Source organism: Neopsephotus bourkii, unplaced genomic scaffold (genome assembly GCF_033783945.1).
Source record: "Neopsephotus bourkii isolate Nb327-2 ecotype Australia unplaced genomic scaffold, CSIRO-AGI_Nbou_v1 NB_1589, whole genome shotgun sequence".
NCBI classification, from domain to species: Eukaryota; Metazoa; Chordata; class Aves; order Psittaciformes; family Psittacidae; genus Neopsephotus; species Neopsephotus bourkii.
In genome coordinates this window covers 4,321,483-4,333,094 of record NW_026902065.1, presented here as the reverse complement: position 1 = coordinate 4,333,094, position 11,612 = coordinate 4,321,483, and the positions used below count along the sequence as shown (strand labels likewise).

Below are 11,612 nucleotides of genomic sequence, written 5' to 3'. Positions count from 1 at the left end.
TGCATTGTCCAGCATTTGCCACTGGCTCTAATTCAGGTCTGATGTACATACACCACACCAATAAGAAGTACTGGGTATTGGGCTGTGGGTGGAATTGAGATCAGTGGGCATTAGTATGCTGTAAATTCATATTCTCACTAACTGTGCTTACCAGCCAAGCCTCTGGATTAAAAATTAATTAAAAATTACTTTAAGGGAATGATAGGATGGGGTGGGATATGGAGATTTCTAGTAGATCTAAACTAGGCTGCAGAACCTTAAATAGAGAATAACAAAAGATAAAGTTTTGATTCACAACGATTTGCTTATTGGTATTCTCCAGGGGTGGTGCTTGATGCATGAAATAAAGTGACCAAAATCACAAAGTTAAGAAAATTCTAATGAAACCTGCAGTTCATACCAGCTTAGGAGAATAAAGACATACCAAAGACAACAAAAACACCCTAGAGAGAACAGAAGCAGCAGAATATCACACTGTAGAAGATACAGCTCAATGCTCCCAGGAAGAAATGTCTTCACAGACAGGTCACACTGAATTTCCAGGAAATCAGTGGACCTGAAAGTGACCTAGGAGTAACAGAGAACAGCAAATAAAACCTGGTCATATAAGATAACGTAACAGTAGAACAAAAAAGCTCCAGGCGAAGTGAAACTAGTACTGCTTTTATGGCTTATGGCTGTGTTCCCGGATGTCTTATAGTATGTGAAACCAGTTTAAGTCTTCAGCCAGTTGCATTATTCCTATCTTCTGTTTGCAACGTACATTCTCGATCAACTAGTATGGGCTGAGGCTGTAGTTCAGTAGCACTTTCAATGAGTTTTTTCTTTTCTGCACACTGTCACATATCTGGTGAGAATTTCGCATTTTTGAAAGCTCTGCCTTGGTGTTCAGTTTGACTTAGACTGGTCAAGGAAAGTTATTACTTGGAATAAGAAGGGAGACCCAAACATATATACACACACAGAGGAGAATCAAAGTTAATTAAGGAAACCAGAGCAAAATAGTTTGTCTTCCCTTGGCTTGCTCTCCTTGCCCATGGAAGGACATTTGGCATTTAAATGTTACTGTTGCATAAATACAGATCCATTCTCAAATTGCTGTACATGGAGCTTGATACAGGCATTGAAAGATTATGGCAAGAGCCAGTCCATTTTTCCCTCACCGAAAATAATCTCACAAATATAGAAATGGGAAAAGAAAAAAACACAGGCAAATATTTTAAAGAATGTTTAAATAGGGATATGAACAGAGGTCTTTACTGAGCATCAGAAATTCTAAAAAATATTCCTTTTATTAAAAAAAAAAAAAAGTTTCAAGCTTCCTCCACAGCCACTGGGGGAGCAGAGGAGTGTAATATTGCTACCTTTTATAGAGCATTGTGAAGGGAGACTTTATGAATGTCTTTATTGCATTTTAAGATTCTGGAGCAAAAGGCATTCCATTTTAAACACGGTGTACTTACTGTCACTTGATTTCCACGGCTTGCTTTCCTGACTGACAAGTAAAGCTGCTCCTTTGCTCAAGGAGAGAGAATTTGGAAGCAAAACTGTACCTTGAATACTGAGAAAGCGCTGGAAGTTTGAATGCACTAGGCTTGAAATTTTGTGTTCTCATGTTCTATATTTTGTGGCTGAATACTTTTTAAAGTAAAACAAATCCTTCAAGCTCAGTGATAAGTTCAGTAGGGAATCTATTTCTTCCTCTACTGATGTTGCTCTCATTTATTACACCGCTTACTTTCCCCTCCCCACTTATATTCCAAATTTGTTTTCTTTTTCTTTCCCTCTTGGTATCACAAAATCCTTAAAACAATCTTCCGTAAATACCAGTACCATTATGGTCATCGACCACAGCAATGCACATGGTACTAAAAGAAACAGTGTTAGGCATAACCCAAACCCTGTGATTCCAGTGGACTGGGGATCTGGCTGATTGTGAATCTGTCACATTTCCATTTGTCCTCCTCTAGTTGGCTGCTATTGATTACTTCTTTATTATGCAATGTATTACTCCCCCCCCTTTGCTGGCAGTTTCTCTCCTCCCTGTTTTGGTCCTTAATCCCAATTGCCAATATCATACTGTAAATGAAATCAGTGGATGAATGACATAGCACTTGGGATGCATGTACCATGTCAAATGATTCTGAAACCACTCTTTTGCAGATGTCAAGCATTCCTGAACCTTGGAGTAGAGAAACCTACTAAAAAACATATCAGACAAACAGAATTAGCTCACTTTGAATAAGAAGAAATGGGTCTGTCCAGGAAATTTTGCCTGGTCAGAGAGCTGCAGCCTCTGAGGCTCCCAATGGAGTAACTTGAACAGGATTTCTGATTCTAAGAAGACGTCATCTAGGTATATAATATGCATTAGAAGTTGTATTTTACGCTTTCTACTTCATATTTCAACCTGCACAGTGCTCATCTTTCCTTGGCTTCATCCAGGAAACATGCAACTTCCTAGAGATACAGGGATACATATAAAATCCTTCACACAACCAATTCAAATAATTTGATATGCCATGATTTCTGAAAAGGTGTATTTATTTTGATGTGCCTTCTCTAAGCACAGCAAGGAGGTAAAGCAAATCCTGAGTAACAGCGTCCAGCTGCTCTGTAAGATCTCTATTCCCTGGGCAGCGGGTCTCCTTTGGTGGCAGAGAACCCCTTGCCTGATACAATGGGGATCCCTGCCTGCAGACATGACTGTGGAGTCCTGTTAACAGCAAGTAAGTCACCTCCTGCCCAAGCCTTGCCTTTATGCTTCGCTCCAGCAAAACACTTCACCATCCACCTGCATTATGAAATGTGTGAAAGGAAAATCATAGAACAGTTTGGGTTGGAAGGGACCATAAAGCTCACCCAGTTCCAACCCCCTACCACGGGCAGGGACACCTTCCACTAGACCAGGTTGCTCCAAGCCCCGTCCAACCTGGCCTTGGACACTGCCAGGGACTGGGAAGCCACAGCTTCTCGGGGCAACTGGTGCCAGGGCCTCAGCACCCTCATAGTCAAAGAGCTTCTTCCAAATATCTAATTATCTCTGTCATATATACATGTCAGGTTAAAGCCATTTGTCCTCGTCCTGTCCCTACATGTCCTTGTGAAAAGTCCCTCTCCAGATTTCTTCCAGACTCCTTTAGACACTGGAAGCTGCTCTAAGGTCTCACCAGAGCCTCTCTTCTCCAGGCTGAACAAGCCCAGCTCTCTCAGCCTGTCTCCATAGGAGGGGTGCTCCAGCCCACTGAGCATCTTCGTGGCCTCCTCTGGAGTCGCTCCAACAGCTCAACACCCGTGTGGTGCTTAGGACCACAGAGCTGGATGCAGTAGTGCTGGTGGGGTCTCACAAGACTGGAGTAGAGGAGAATCCCCTCCCTCGACCTGCATCCTTCTGGCTTTCTGGGCTGCAAGAGCACACTGATGGCTCATACGGACCTTCTTCGTCTTATAATAAGATGAATAAGGAAAACCACAGCGTAGAGGGGATGTTCCACCCACCCTGCCCAAGTGCAGCAGTGACAGGCATGGGCGCCGATGCCCAGCACCAACGGGAAGCATACAGGGCGGGGGCACCCCCTCCACGAGGATCCCCATCCTCTCAAGGCAGGGCTGCCACAGCCAGGGATACCCGCCCAGACGCGCGCCCCTGCTGCGGGGCAGGGTGGGAGCCGTGTCCCCAGGGCGCAGGAACCCACGGCTCACGTCAGCCGTCGTGGGGCGGTGGCTCCCCGCTATCACAATCGCCGCTGGGCGTCGGCCTCTTCCGCCTCCCGCCGCTACCCTCCGCTCAGCCCCGCCCCGAGCGGCAGTGGCGGCCTGACCTCGGTGCTGTTCGGTGCGCGGCGACCTCGGCGGCGGAGCTGTAGTGGCAGCATGACGGTGCCTTGGGCTCTGCCCGCGCCCCTCAGCCCGGCGCAGCTGAAGCGGCTGGAGCAGCACCGCTACAGCGCGGCCGGGCGCTCGTTACTGGAGCCGTGGCTGCAGCCGTACTGGGCCTGGCTGGTACAGCATGTCCCACTGGGGCTGGCCCCCAACGCCATCACCCTGAGCGGCCTCCTGTTGAACTGCCTGACGGCACTGCCGCTCATCGCCTGCTGCCCCAGCGCCACCGAGCAGGTACCACCCGCCACGGCCCGCCGCCGCCTCTCCGTTACAGCTTGACCCTTTCCCCTGCCTGTCACGGCCTCGCCTCAGGGGGCCTCCATCGTCCTTCCCGTCCCGCAGGTCCCGGGAGCGGGTACTGGAGCTCCTCGGTGCGGTGCCGCCAGGGCACCTCCTGGCAGTCCCTGGGGGTACTGGCGGTAATGCGTGGCCCTTCCCATGGGTGGAAGGGCTGAGGTACAGCTGCGGCTTCGCCTTGGGAAATTAGGAGAGGTGACGCGGAGGCAAGCTTTGGGGTAGCAGGGGTCAAGCTGGATGTGAGTGTTCAGGTTTCAGTGCGAGGAAGGCGAATTGCAGTAGGTTCCTTTCACCTCCCTGACCAGAAGTCCCCGCGAGGCCAGAGCTCTGGTCGGGCACTTGGCTTGTGCTGTATGTTGGGGAGCGAAGGCATAGCTGGGCTCTCCCAGGGGCGTGGGATCCCTGTCTGCTCCAAGGACCATCTTACATCCCACATGTGGGACATTGCTCAGGCAGCCTGCTGGGAAGGAGGTGAAAGCTGACAACTCCCTTCTTAGGTGGAAGGCTGTAACAGAGGGGCCCTGAAAGTAGAAACGGCTGTTAGCCAGGATGTAGGGTGCGGAGTGTGCCCAAGAAAAGGGCAGAGCTGGCCACGGGGCATGGCTGGCATCCCGTCTGCATCGCTTAGTTTGGAATTGAGGTTCAGTGGTGTCGCAGCTGTGTTAGCTGACAGTAGATCAAATGCTTCCCCTGCCTGTGTAGGACACGTTTAATTGCTTTAGCTTCTGGAGGGAACAGGCTTGTTAACGTGGGCTGATGCTTCAACTAGGTTGCCTACAGTTTCTCTGACAATGTAAGGAGGTCTGTCAGAGCTTTCCAGCCTGTTAGGAGTTTCCCATTGCAGTATCCATGGTAGTTAAGGTGTGAAATGGCAGGGGGAAATTGCTCTGTGTGTGTAAAATATCTTGAAAGGTGGCTGTTGTTTTCTTTGCGTTTGCTATCCTGCCAAGCCACCTTTTCCATTCACGAACAAGTAGTCTTCATTACCTGGTGGACTAGCAAGAACTGGTTATATTCTCTTGGTGGAAGTGGAGGAGCACTTGATAGAAGACTCATAAAATAACAAGCAGTCTTTGGGTGGGTTTTTTTTAATGAGGTGGTTTGTGTGGTTTGGTTTGGTTTGTTTTGTGTTTTTTTTTTCTGCTAATCAGTCTTAAGTCCTTTATTGAAAACACTGAAGTGTTGATTTTTGTACAAACCAAGTAAGACTGGTATCTGAAATCTGTCGGAGATCAGCTGCTAGCAGGTGCTTGGAAAAAGACATCTTCCTTTGATAACCCTTCCTGTTGCCAAAAGACTGTGGTTTAGGGGTTTCTTGAGAAGGGATTCTACTCAGGTTACTTGCTAGAACAGCAACTGATGGATCTGTTTCCCCACAGACACCTTCCAGCTCATGTTTTTTGCCTTTGGAATTACTCAGTTTGAACTTGTTTGTACTTTTTGCTTTCATTATGTTCTATTGCAGTGAATCCCACAGTTCAGTAATACTTACATAGACACACAATGCAATGAATGTCTAAATCCGTGCAATGCTCCTTTATTCTCTTAATGTGTAGCTATTATTTCCTTATACACTATTGCTTTTATCTTCATCAGCATGAGTATCTGGTTAGTGACTAGCTCAGTGTGTTTTGGCTTTATAAAATATTGTCTTCTTCAGTAATGTCTCCTTGTCTAGTAAGGTAATGGATTGTACCACTGTCCTCTGTAAATGCACATTTCAACATAAGCCTTCTTGTAGCTAAGCTATTAGCAGACTCCACCCCTAAAGCACAGTTGTAACAAAAATCCACGTGTAGATATTTGTGGAGTGTTTGTCCAGTTTCCTACTCTTTGTAACTTAGGACAGTATACAGGAATAATATACAGGACTGCTATACCTGATGTGGTGGTGGGGAGGACCCTACCTGCTCATTTCAGGTTCTGTGGAGGGCTGAAATACCTTCTTCCCTGTGATTGCTGTCTGGATTTTTGTTGGTTTGGGTTTTGTTGTTGTTTTGGGTTTTTTTTTAACACTAATTGTAAAATACCTAGGAATGAAAGGTTTTGCTGACTCTAAGTATGAGCAGTCTGTATTTCATAGAATTGTAGAATGGTTTGGGTTGGAAAGGACCTCAACATCATCTAGTTCTACCCCCCCTGCCATGGACAGGGATGACTCAACCCAGACCATGCTGTCCAAGGCTCTGTCCAACTTGGCTTTGAGAACTGCTAGAGCATTTACCACTTCTTTGGGCAACCTGTTCCAATTTGCTGTGTTATAGTGAAAAGGGAGCATTTCTTAGGTGAGGATTTTCACTTTATCACCACTGTGTCACAGTAAATTGGTTTCCCTCTACTGCTAGCTGACTTCTCTGAAGTAGCTACAGTTAAGTCATTAGGCTTTGCAGGTTAGTCTCTTGCACCCATTTCCATTCTGGGGACGACTGACATACTAATTTTCCCCTTCCATCAACACTAGGAAGAAAACTGGCTAACCATAATTATTTATCTTTGTAAAAGGGAGAAAGAAAACTCTGATCCTGCTACTTCCATGCTTGCTTATAGAGGGGCCTAGCTTTGGTGATCCTTCAAGCTCAGCCACAGGTCTCTCAAGTACCATGGGAAGCTAGAATTTTAGGACAGAAACTCAAGCTAACAATAATTATTACTTTGCATTGAATTTATATCTATTAAAAAAATAATCTTGTAGCAGTTACGGCAGGATCTAAGCAAAGAGCCCACCCTGGAGGTTACTGGGAGGAAGACAGGGAGAAAAGCGTGGACTATGGATTTGCAGTTTGAGCAGCGATGGATTTAGTCTAGGGAGACTAAAAAGCAGGGGAGGGTCTAGGTGACTTTAGCTAGCTCTACTATTAACTGTTTGCAGGGAGAGGAACATTGGTGAGGTGCTGTCTCTGCTTCTCTGTCTCTCTTAGAAAAATTCCCTTCAAAAATACCCAGCAACCCTCTTCTCCCTCCCAAAACCCCCCAAACAAAAACCAAAACCCACCACCTTTTAAACTGAAAGATGGATTATCTTGATTTTTTTTTTCTTTTTTTTTTTTTTTTCCCTGTCACAGAGATAAATGAGGGAAAGGTATGGACAAGGCACATTATTTAAACAGCAGGGTCACAACTGAGCTTTGTGGAAGAGAGGAAAGGGAAGCAGAAAAGAGGGTGAGCTGGAGCAGCTGGTATGAAGTAGGGGCATGGCAGTGTGAAGGCATAAGCATTAAACCCCTGACCTGCTAGAGAAGTTTAAGCACCGAGTGGGGTGGGGAATCCAGCCAATGCCCATGAGTGAAGAATGGAGCGCTCTGTGGTGAATGGAAGAAAGAGGTATTTGGCATAAAGACAGACAACGAAGGTTCAGGAACACCAACACAGAAAGACAGGAGCTCTTTCAGCAGGAGCTTGCTGAGGATGCTAAAGGAATGCAGGGAGTCTCTGGTGTGCATTAAGTGCAGTTGGATATAGTATGATTATTTATTTTTACTTCTTCCCTGCCTTCTGTCCCTGCTGTAATGCAGGTTTAAACAGCCCCTTTCTTTCTCCTGCTATTAATACAATTGTATATAATGCTTTGTGTTGAACAGAAGTGCAAGACATGATCCACATTTTGGGGGGAGAGGGAGGGAGTCCAGTAAAAAGTCTGCCTCTATTCTGGATCTGCTCTAGAGAAGGGGTGAATTTAGTAGCTGTGGATTGAGGAAGCAAGTTTATTACTAAATGTGATGAGTAATTAAGGGGAGCTGAATCTTTAAATATTGCAAAAGTTTGGGCCAGTGAGCTGTCTGGGCTTGAGAGCTTTGCTTGAAAAAAGAGGTAAGGGATCTCCCAGGCACAAGTGGTCTTTGGCAGCTGTCCATGCTCTTTGGAATCACAGGAGCAGAAGAATAAGGATGGCTGTTCAACCTACACTTTTTCCTGAAGGAGCAGCGTGCCTCACATACCTGTCAAACACTGCACACACATGGTTTTATTTCAACACCCTCTGGTTCAGTAGATGGCCAGACCTGCTGTACCAAATCTGTGTGTGACAAGACTTTGGAGCTGTATCACCTTTCAGACATTCTTCTTAACTGAGGGAGAGAAGCATCCCCCTTCCTTCCCTGAGGTTTGTGTTCTCTTCTAGTTCCGTGAGAATAGCATCTAGTTCTGGCCAAAAAATACATTTGCTTGGACAGGATATAACTTTGAGCAGAGATAATAAACACCTCATCAGTGAAAAGCTGATGATTACTGGGAGCCTCCTGACCTTTCTGCTGCATCTGCCAGCCATGTCAGCATTCTCAAACGCTCCCACTTCTCTAATTTGCAAACTACTTGGGTCCAGCGTGGGAAGCCAGCAGGGGACATCCCGGGAAGGAGAGCCAGGCACATCAGAAGGCGGAGAAGATGGCAGCTGTAGCTGTGTTAAGAGGCCGGGTAGCAGAGAGAGTTCGTTGTTATTGGGAAATTTGGAAACTTGTGTGCACCTTCTGTGATTTGCAAAAACTATTTTACTGGTAAAAAGAGCATTCATTTAATCTGCTGAAAGCATAGTTGATCACAAATGACCTTTGATTATTAGTACTTTGGGTTAAATTTGAACTGGAAGCATAGGGATGAAATGCTCCAGATGGTTATTTCTAAGCTCTCTCAGACACCTGTTCCCCCGTTCTTACTAGGATATTCATCCTTTCCCCACAGCTGTGGTAAGGGGTGTGGTAAGATCTAACAGGGGATATAGATGCATCCATTACAGGTGTTAATGAGTACAGATGATCCTTACTGGGAAGAGGATGAAAACTCTCCTCTTCTTTCCAGATCATCCAGGAGCAGAGCACTTTTTGTTTTGGTATCTGGGGACACTGTTTTGATTTGTCCCAGCAGGAGCTAATACAAACAGACCTGGATCAGCAGTCCTAATGATTATACCTGCACTGGAACTTGCAACTTGACAAAAACCATTGCTTTTTCAGAAAAATCTAATAAGAGAAGTTTGAGTTGAAACTGATTTATTTGTTTATTTGTTTATGTTTAACCGCATTACACTTGTTTGACAATGCAGATGATGTTATCTTGAGCAAGAATTCTTGCATCATGTTCTGTGGGTCATGGAAACTTTCATGAACTATTACGGTAACCAGCCTGCAAGCCTTCTCTTTTAGTTAGAATTGAGGCTGTGTTTCATGAAGCTTGCATTTCAAAAGACTGTGATAATACTAAGCATACAGCACTACAGTTAAAGATAAAAAAAATGTGCCATAGCAGGTTTCTGTCCCTGACTGGTGTTTCAGTTATAGAAATGATCCAGTTAAATGGGAAACTGCCCACGTTGGCATTTAATTTATTGGTGATGTGCCCCATAGTGTGGGGATGTGTGTGGATTCAGAGTGGGTAAGGAATTTGGCTATCACAGCTAGCACTGGATGCAGTCTGCTTTTGTCTGTGATAAGGGGAACCTGGTGACTTTAAAGCAAACTAAAATCTATTTCAGTTATAGGTAGAGGGTTGCAAAAGAAGACGAGCCTAATGCAGCCAAAGAAACAGTGGTGTCATGGACAGAATTGCCAAGTGTGTCCTGGTTTGCTTGTCAAAATCCAGGGGTTAGATGACAAGTTTTGATAGATCTTGAGCTATTTCCTTTTTTTGGTAACCAGTAGAAGTATACTGCAGTGAGAACGCCTGTTTTTTATGCCCTGAAATACCTGAGCAGTGGCTGCCAGCCCTCTGTTTCAGAAAGGTGGAGAGTGAGAACAGGGGCCAAGGGGTAGCTGCTGCCTCCCTGCACAATATATGAACAAGTGAATTTACACCACAAGAGGCACTTGAGTGTCCCCCCACGTGGCTGTGATCTGTGAAGCATGGATGGCAGTAGGTTCCTCACTGTCCACAGACTGTCCTTCCCCCTCCATCAGAGGAGAGAAACGTTTTAAAAAGACTCGTTTCCTTATTTAAAACCATCCCCCAACACAAGATCCTTTTGTTGAACTGGATTAAAAGGGAGAAGAAAGCTAAATAACTTGTCTAATTCCATTGGTAAACATGAAGCACTCATTGCTGTCATCACTGGAGCTGGATTTCTAAAGGGTGATCTTTGGAGGGGGATTGTCAGATACCTGGTATGTTAAATGTACATTGGAATGAGAATATCTATGCATCCTGTTTCATCTGCTTGAGGCTTCCAACATGATCTGTGATTACAATTTTTCTTAGTTTCTTTGGATTGCAGGGAAAAATGGCCTTGCCAGTTTTGAAGAATTCCTGGAGCTTTCTGGATTTCTACATACATAAAAATCCAGACTTCTCACCTACAGCTGATATCCCTAATTCTTTGACTTGCCTTTTGCTTCAAAGCTGGGTGAAGTAGCAAACCCTTTGACTTTAAATGGTGGTGTGTTTCATTCATGAAATTAACCAAATACTGGGTAGCAGGAAAATCATAAATTTTCTGGGAATATTGTTTCCATATTAAAAGCACAAAACTATGTGATAGCACAGTTTATCAGCCAGCCTTGAATTCTCAAGGAAGTCTTAGATAGCAACAAAAAAAGCTGTTCAGAACTGAAGCTCCCTTAACCATGCTGGGTCTTGGGAAGGATGTGTTTTGTGATCAGTCTAACTGGAAGAATAACAAGGCAATGAGTATAACCATGATGAGAAAACAGAATGTGTGGAGGAGCAGCTCGCTTCATTCCATTCTCACCACTGCCTCCTGTCCCTTCCTAGGAACTGATTGGCAACTGTCATTGTTCTTTTTTCTCCAGTAGTGACACTGGGTTTATGAGCGTCTGAACAAATCTCAACTCGCTGAGATTTCATTTGTTGCCTCAATCTGCTTAATAGCCTTTGCTGGACTTAGGAAATACACCTAATCATGTTGGTCTGTTTGTGCTGCAGGAGAGAAATTGCAGAAGGGCAGAACCACAGCAGCTGGCCCTTAACTGGGAGCTGGAAAGGATTCAGCTCTGCAACTGCCTGTGACTGTTCACTTGTTTAACCTGCAAAGCTGCATTTCCAGCACCTAACTTTTGACTCTCTTTTCACAAACAGTGCTTCTAACTGTTAAGATGGAAACTACTTGAGGCCAAACAAGTTATCTGTAACTTTTTGTTCAAAAGGTGTTACAAGTAATTGTTAGTAAAAACTAATTCCTAGACAGGACGTACTGACTGCATATGAAAATAATGCTTATGAAAGCTAACACTGTAGGACAGTTCCTTTGAACCTAAGCCTCGTGCTAAGGTAACTGATTCACATCTTGTTTTGAAACTCTTATGGTCTATATTAAGTAGATAGTTGCTCCTTCATATTTAGTCAATGACTTAATTTCTTCAAACCCTTGTCCAAAGGGCCTGTGTAGTGAATTTTGGCATGTTGGAAAAATCTCTTCCTCTAAAACGTTGAAGTCATTATTTAGTAAAATGTGATGGGTTTTTATATTCATATGTTGAAAACCTAAGCAA

The 11,612-nt window shown here is 44.7% G+C and overlaps 1 protein-coding gene and 1 long non-coding RNA gene across 5 annotated transcripts in view; one reads left to right on the top strand and one right to left on the bottom strand.

Moving 5' to 3' along the window:
- LOC133222333 (uncharacterized) overlaps positions 1-11,612 on the bottom strand; it is a 237,437-nt gene that overhangs the window by 157,407 nt on the left and 68,418 nt on the right. The gene's annotated exons all lie outside the window — the stretch shown is intronic.
- CHPT1 (choline phosphotransferase 1) overlaps positions 3,514-11,612 on the top strand; it is a 21,117-nt gene continuing 13,018 nt past the window's right edge. For all 4 annotated transcript variants that reach the window (XR_009728273.1, XM_061371935.1, XM_061371933.1 and 1 more), the window contains exon 1: positions 3,514-4,116. Coding sequence is in view for 3 of the 4 variants with exons in the window: in XM_061371935.1 (XP_061227919.1) it covers positions 3,535-4,116 (582 nt within the window). In the remaining variant the exon portion in view is untranslated. The remainder of the gene's footprint in view (positions 4,117-11,612) is intronic.